This window comes from Musa acuminata, chromosome BXJ3-4 (genome assembly GCF_036884655.1).
Source record: "Musa acuminata AAA Group cultivar baxijiao chromosome BXJ3-4, Cavendish_Baxijiao_AAA, whole genome shotgun sequence".
NCBI classification, from domain to species: domain Eukaryota; kingdom Viridiplantae; phylum Streptophyta; class Magnoliopsida; order Zingiberales; family Musaceae; genus Musa; species Musa acuminata.
In genome coordinates, this window is record NC_088352.1 from 43,078,503 (window position 1) to 43,086,820 (window position 8,318).

Genomic DNA, 8,318 nt, shown 5'->3' on the forward strand with positions numbered 1-8,318 from the left:
AAGTTGATGTTGACATATATAAAGAATGAGGCTGGATGAAGTTTTTGACGCGATTCCTCCAATTCTTTAGTCAAATTCGAAATAAAAAAAGAAAATCTCAAGTAAACAATAACTATCATTGATTACTATAATTTGATGATTTTTTATAATAAATTTAATTAGAATATAAGTAAAATATTTTTTGATATTTTAATATTAGGTTGATGTTTACATTGCTCAATTGTTGACTGAGCACTTATCCTTCTCGTGTTAATTATGTGATTATGTGTCACTGAAAAAAAAATTTTTTTTATAATAATATTCTTATATTTTGAAATACTCATAAATTCATTTGGAAGACAGATATGAAGAGAGTGACAAAGATTGACCTGTTATCCCTTTTTCAATGTTTAAGTTATAAGATATCATATTATAAATCATACTTAATGAGTTATTAATTAGGTTCATCCCTCCAGAAAGAGGAGACCCTTATGCCACGAAGGCTATAGTATGAGAACAATTGTAATTAATATGTTGGAGGAATGATAACAAGAGACGACAAAGAACTTTCGATAAATCATATATAGTATCAAGAGATAGTCTCCTCATATCATATTTGCTTGAACTTGAGGCTACAACAGCGATAAAGTGAGCCTAGTTAGTATATTCTGACACCAATGAGTTAGACTAGTATGATTTTATTGTCGGTGATGGAGTCACATAGGTCATGAGGAGATGAACTTGATTATATCGAGATGCTATGACATGCCTTGACCTATAAAACAGAGTCTTGGTGCTTAAGTAGCAATGTCATTATGTATAGTCAAAGTGGACAAGTGTCAGATCTAATTGGTACTGCACATTCTTTCACCTTCAAGAATCATATTTTAATTCAAATATCTGATTATCTAAACAGAAGCTCAAGTTGATTCAAATCCTCACCTAATTGATCGTAGGAGGAAGGGTTGGTTTGTCATCTGCGGGCCTATTTGGTGCTCCTCAAGGGCTACGGTGCTATCCAATGATGATTTCGTTCCGCGCGTGAGTAATATGGCATGAGATGATGACTTCCCACGCACTCCTGTGGCCGAGACATTCTAATGAATCAAACCAACCTCAACACGCGCAACAGTTTGACAACACTGATGATGGCACCTTCCTTCCAGCTATATCATTCCCAGCGTGCAAACACTTCCCTATCTATGACCCTAAAGCGTTTTGTCTTCCTCCGTGAGTGCAACAGAGTATGAGAAGGCTGTTGTAATTGATGGAAACAAGGACACATTGCAGAGCCATATAATCTCTCTCCAATTTGCTAGGGCAACAGATGCTTCAGAACTGTGAGATGTATCTGCCTTCACTGTCAAGCTCGATACAGTATCAGACAACCAAGCGAACGGGTGTGATGGCTGATATATGCTCGTGCAGGAGAGACATGGGCAGAGGTGAGGTCCTCATCACTAAGTGGCTTCTTCCGTTGATAGATTCCAACTCAAGTATCGTCCAGCATCATCTATGCAAAGCAAGATTTGCAGCATTTTATTCCCAGCAGCAGCGATGTTGGTCTCTTCTCGTGCGCTCCCTTCCAAAGACACTCACGTGGGTGATCCAAGTTGTGTTGATCAGGAGACCGTGCCCGGATCTCCTTCCCACATCTACATGGCCGTGTAGCTTACCATGGGTGAAAAATACACAAGAGGACTACGCCTTGGACTTTGCCTGGAGATGTCTCCCACAACGTCCAATCACTATGTCTGTGCCAGACTCACGTGGTGGGGATGGGGGGTACCGGGGGACCTTACGAGCCCACGGCCGGGGAGCGTCGGCTTGGAGGAACAATTCAAGTCTCTCGCTGAAGCGAAAAGAAAAGAAGGGACAAGGCGAATCCCCCAGGATCGCGTCCTTAACGTTGTGTCCATTTTTATCCATGAATGGAGAACTCGAGATGAACAGCTTGCTATGCCTTTAATGAATGTCCTCTATCATACATGAACAGTGTTAATATATCTTAAACTCATGGGTCGATAGGTCCACATCATGTCCGTATCCACTACAACATCCAAATCACAAATTATAAACTCACCAGACAAAAATAGTTCATTTTAATAATAACTCGAGCATTACCTCTATATCATATGGAAACGACTTATTTCAAGAATGAACTACATACGAAAATAATTAGCAATCTTTTTACCAAACTCTTTGAATCCTTCCACGAAAGAATTATACTTTTTTATATCTCGAATAATGATATAATTGAATAAGACTATCATTTCTTACACTAATTCAAACTAAAAATTGAAATGTTATATTATAAATTAAATATAATATATATAATTTGATTCTTTTAATTATTAGATACAACCATCCTTCTATCATCACATACGTGTATATATTTTAATGAACGTAATAAGGGAACTTGTGGCTACGGAACTTTGACTAACCTGTGTGCCACAAATGACATGTCTCTTGCTTAGGATTAAGTTCTAAGCTCTCTCCTCAGCAGCACTTCACCTCTCGCAGGTGCTCGCTCCCCTTGACAAAGAACGAAGCTTAAGAAAGTGACACCACCCCCGCGTCTCATCTACCTGTCTATATATATGGCGTCTCAGCTGTCAAGATTTCAGTGCCATAGATAGAGACCATCTCTCTCTCTCTCTCTCTCTCTCTCTCTGAAATGGTCTTGTCGGCCTGCGCTTCTGTTCCTTCTCTACGTTAAAGTAGGGAGGGCAGAACAGGGAGAAACCAATGGAGCTGGATCTCGAGAACCCGCTGGCCAGCGCCGATGACGACGAGCAGCAGCGGCGGCGGGCGTCCGTCTCGGCCCTCTTCGCAGCCGAGCTCGACCATTCCATCGCCTCCACTATAGATATCGCCGTCCGCAGAGACGCCGTCTCCCTAATCGTCCAGGTAACTAGAGCTACTTGCTCCCTGTTCCATTGGAAGACGATCGACAACATTGATGGTCCCTGTTCCTGCTCCACAGGCGCAGTTCACCTGCAACGACGCGGATCCGTTCCTGACCTACCTCGCCGTCAACTACGTCGATCGTTTCCTCTCCAAGCGCCAGATCCCGGTGAAGACGAAACCAATTTAGATCACCGAACAAGAATGATGAGATCGGTTCCTTAATCTTGATCTTTGGCTGCAGAGGGAGAAGCCTCGGATCGTCCGCCTACTCTCCGTCTCCTGCATCTCCCTCGCCTCCAAGATGACGGAGACCCATTTCCCCCTCGCCCATTTCCAGGTGTGATCCATTCCCCAGGTCCCCTTCATTTCCGACCTTTGGATCGGAATCCCAACCTACGAATTTGCTACTTCAGGGTGAAGAAGGGTCGCCGTTCGACAGTCGAACAATCTTTAGGATGGAGATGCTAATCCTGGGGGCGCTGGATTGGCGGATGAGATCGATCACGCCGTTCTCCTTCCTCCGGTTCTTCGTCACCTTCTTCTCCCCTACTCATCCCTCGCTCCTCCGAGCACTCCGATCGCGCGCCTCCCTCACCATCCTCAGAGCCCAAGACGGTGATCACTAAAATCTCCAACCTTCTCCCCACTATTACAATCTTTTGAACCGAACATCTTGACGAACAAAGAGCCAATCGAACTATGTAGAGATTAAGATGATGGAGTTCAAACCTTCCGTGATCGCAGCGGCGGCGCTCCTCTCGGCCGCCAACGTGCTCTTCCCCTCCCAATTCCCTGCCTTCCGCTCCGCCATCTCCTCCTGCGAATTCATAAACAAAGTACGCTCCAAATCAAAAGGAATAAAAATCTCTCCTCCTCTCTTTCCCTTTTATTCTTTTCCGTTTGTTTGTTAGGGGTAATTATATAAATATATTTTAATTGAATTTAAAGGAGGAGCTGTGTGCGTGCTTCGATGCGATGGACGGATGTGACTCGACGCGCGAGGGGGGCTCGATCTATGATCCTCGGCCACCGGTGCTCGAGTCCAGAGACCGAACCCGCCGTCGGATCCTCATCGGACGGCCAGGATATCAGGCAGAGCCGGATCTCTGCCCTCCATTCCTGAAGATATAAATATCCGCTACGCTACGTTTAATTGTATGTTTCGTGGAGTGCAATAGCAGTAATATTGATGAGAGATCCTTATTCGAAGTACTACACAGTGTGTTGCATACGTGTACATTAGCATGAGCCCCCCGATCTCGTCACATTGGCCGTCCCAATATGGGGAAAGGAGAGAAAGGTGCTTAATTAGGCTGCTGCTACCGTTGGGCAGACGAGTTGTGTTATGAGGTGGAATCTTTCGTACGAGTGGCACATCTGCAGCAGTCCACACGCCGACATGATTGCAACGTGGCGAGTCAAAGCGCTCATGTCACATGGCAGCAGCAGCAGAAGAAAGGACAGTACGCTATTCGTATGGAAGCAGCAGGACAAAGAAGATACTGCTTTATGTCCCATCTGAGATCCCTCACTAGTCCGGTCCCCATGCGTGAGGTCATGTCAGCCCTTCCTGCCACCGTACACATGACTACGTGGAGCTACTTCATTATGTATTAGTTTTACTTTTTTGGTTTTGTCCAATTACTGGTGAAGGCAATGCGCTGTCGCTTGTTTGATTGCTCCATGCACCAGATGCTAAGGATTGTGCTTTTAGATGGCTTCCTCAAGTTACGGTGGACCAGAAACGAAGGGTCAGTCACACCTCAATCCTGTTCATCATCTTCCATCCTTATCCCATCCCCTTCGGAGCCAAATCGTACTTATAAAAAAAGTCAAAACGTAACCCAACAAGAAGCGAATGGGTCAACATAACCATGCTGTAAACGACCATTGCTGCCCAATAGCTGTCGAAATAACACAGAAAATGGCCGACCAATACAGCAGTGCTTTCCTCACCAATTCGCCCCCCGAAACAATACCCGCTGACGTGGGCGACAGATTGACCGTTCGGCCTCTCCATCCGCCTCCACTAAAAAGCCGATCCGTAACCCGTTACGGGCAGCACCGCTCTCTGCCCGCAGTTCTATAAAGCCATTCGTCCAAATCACGCCACCGCGGACCGCGGACTGCAATGTCGCCCTGCGCCTGCGCGCTACGGACCTCCGACCGCAAGCACCAATGCCGGACCTTGAACTCGAGACCGCAATGAGACCGCGGAGCTGGAAGAGGGGCCATGGATTCCTATGTTTCGGCGCGGCGGCCGCAGAGGAGGACGAGGTGGAGGAGTCCTCACGGGGCTCCGTGGGTTCCTCCGGCCGGGGCGAGGAGGCCTTGCAGGATGGACCACGACCGAGGAGGTGGCGCTTGCAATCCCGAGTCCTAGCCAAGTTCTTTAGATCCGTATCTTTCCTTACTTGTCCGGTATGGACGCCAATTCCATGGTTTTTGGTCGATCCGAAGTGGATTTAGGATTAAGATTCGTTCTCTTTTACCGGTTTTCAATGATTTTGGCAGAATCGGAACGGGAAAGAGAGGAAGGATTCGAGCCGGTTGTCGGATTCGTCGAAGACCGCGTCGGAATCGAGCGCGAAATCCAGGGACGGTGACGATAACCATAGGTCTGCGGCGGCGGTCTTTTCCTCCGCCTCTTCCTCGTCCTCGCCCTTCTTCTCCTCCTCTTCTTCTTCTTCTTCCTCCTCCTCCTCCTCCTCTGCGTCTTCCGCCTCAATATCTCGTTTGTCATCGGCGGTCACATCCGGTTTCCCGGATCCTCCGGAGCAGAAGGAAATTCCGAAGCGGTCGCCGCCGACGCTGTGCAGTTCGGCCACCAGGGCGTTTCTCCTCGTCACCGGCTTGGCGATGACGGTTTTCTGCGGCAGGCTGTCCGCGATCATGTGGACGTCGTCGTGGCTCTGCTTGATTGCTCGCCGGTTCAGCAAGCGCGAGACGGCGGCGGTGAAGGAGATTATAGAAGCAGCGCCCGCGGAGGTTGTACTGAAGGTGGCGGCGGCGAAGCTTCGACGGGAGCGAGGGGAGGAGAGAGAGCAGAAGAAGAAAGTCCTCTTCCTGTGCCTTTGGCGAAGAAATAGAAAGGCTTGATGTTAACCTGTTCCTTAATTTTTAGCTCTTTTATTATATAATAATTAATAATTATTATTATTATTCCAATCTTATTCATGATATGAATGCGGTTGATGTCATCCTAATTAGATTGAGTTCATGTAACTGGATGTTTTCATCCATTTATATACATGATAAGAATTTTATAGTATTTGAGAATATATTTCTATTTTTAACATATATTTAGAAAAAGATGTCTGAATGAATGCATAGTTATACAATATTCTTGAGTGTTTAATAAATAATATATAAAAAACTATATTTTAAATGTGAATTGATGTAAGTGCTGTTTGTTAAAATTATATTTCAAAATTTTATTAAATATTATATAATAAATTTATCCTTATAATATTTAAATATTTATTAAATAATAAACATATTTTAAAATAAAATAAATAAATAAAATTGATGTATACAATCTTACAAAAAATTTATATGGCTCATATATATTAATAAATAAAAATATAATCATATAAATAAATATAAAACAATCTTTAAAAATAAATAAATAAAATTTTAAACAAAAGGGGTGATGACAAAAATTGAAAAAAATGGATGATGAAATGAGAGTAAAAATTTCTATGATAATCTTATGATTTGAGATGATATCATAGGGTACTTTAAAAATTATATTAACATCGCATAAATATTAAAATATTAATACTCTCCTAAGGTATCATCTGAGTATTTTCAATACAACATCCAGATCATATATAATTTTAAAATATTTATTAAATATTAATTTATACTTAAAAATATGTATTGGATCATCGATGCATATTTTAAATATGTTATCTTTAATTGCACAATGCATTTTAACTCTTTCATCGTATTTTATTTATGGTAACGTGGAAAAGCTTTGCTTAGAACGCAGATAGTGCCCACAAGTGTTATATCTGTCATGTTTTTATTACTTGCATTTGCACCATACACTAAGTTTTATTGGAAAATTAATGTTATTCCTGTAAGTAAGAGGGATTTTGAGAAAATTATAAATATATTAACTTTTTCTTAATTGTTTAATACTTCATACTTAAATATCTTTTTGTCGTCAAGCTTACAAATGATAAATTAACATAACACATCAATAGTCTTAATATATACAACCCATGAATGTATATTGGATGTTGGACTAGCAGGGTTGCAAGCTTCTTGTGTTAGTCATTCTATTAGGTGGAACGACGATGATATGAAAGTGGATTATATATATATATATATATATATATATATATATATATATAACATAGTAGGATTTCATTTTGAATTAAATTGGGTCGAGGATGTCAACCTTTAAGTGGTAAAGATTACAACAACCCTCCATCTACTCCCACTTGCAAAGGAAAGCAAGACTAAATTTGTCATATAAGTCGCACGAATATATTACTATTAACTTGATATTAAGTATTTTAGATAAATAATTTGATTTTAACGAATTTAATGAGTTAATTATCTATTTAGATTAAGTCCTCATACAAATTAATATCATTATGTCCGATGTCTCCTCTGTAAACGTAAAATAATAATTATGTTATTATATAAAAAAATTAATATCAAAAACTGAAATCAAATAATCATAGATAAAAAATTATGATTATGTATATTTCGATATTATTCTAAATATATTTATTCTTAAATAAGTAATACTATCCATTTGTAAGGAGAATTAGATTTATCATCTCCTCTCTTCGTATCTTTCATAGCTTTCATAGGACTACTATAAACGATAGAGCAGGGACTAACGGAGATGAGAGAAAATCTGTAATCTCATTTCTATATATTGAGTCTCTAGGAGGTCCTATCTAATTATATGCTAGAGCAAAAGATCTAGAATAATAATTAGGAGAATATATTATGAGAAATCTATCATAATTGAACTTTTAAGCAATATCTTCGGCACTACGTGAGTGCCAACCAATGAGATTGGATAAAGTTATTAGACTTAGCCAAATTCTCCTATAATAGAGTTTTATATAAAATAAGAATCCTTTCGAAATCATTATTGGATAACAGCCATCAACTCCTCACACTTCAGTGATTGATTATACTAGGAGTATCAGTATATCACTTACAAAGGATTGACATAGAAACACAAATATTACTCGAGCTTATTTAAAGAAGGCAACCAAAAAGATAAAATAGGTAGGTAGATATGGAAAGACAACTATAGGAGTTCAAAGTTGGTGACTTAATACGGGTGAAGCTTCAACTAGCATTATTTTAATTCTTTAAAAATATAGAAGGGATTGATGCAAAAATATGAAGAATCATATTCAATTATCAACAGGGTAGACAATGTCTCATACAAATTG

General features: G+C 40.9%; 1 protein-coding gene and 1 pseudogene across 1 annotated transcript; both read left to right on the forward strand.

Annotated features, from left to right (window-relative positions):
* The first annotated feature begins 2,506 nt into the window (after positions 1–2,506).
* LOC135634928 (putative cyclin-D6-1) lies at positions 2,507–4,120 on the forward strand (annotated as a pseudogene).
* Positions 4,121–4,886: 766 nt separating this feature from the next.
* LOC135635195 (cell wall integrity and stress response component 1-like) lies at positions 4,887–6,160 on the forward strand. The gene is made up of 2 exons (XM_065146114.1): positions 4,887–5,310; positions 5,404–6,160. The coding sequence occupies exons 1-2, from the start codon at positions 5,068–5,070 to the stop codon at positions 5,986–5,988; spliced, it is 828 nt and encodes a 275-aa protein (XP_065002186.1). The 5' UTR covers positions 4,887–5,067; the 3' UTR covers positions 5,989–6,160.
* The last annotated feature ends 2,158 nt before the right edge of the window (positions 6,161–8,318 follow it).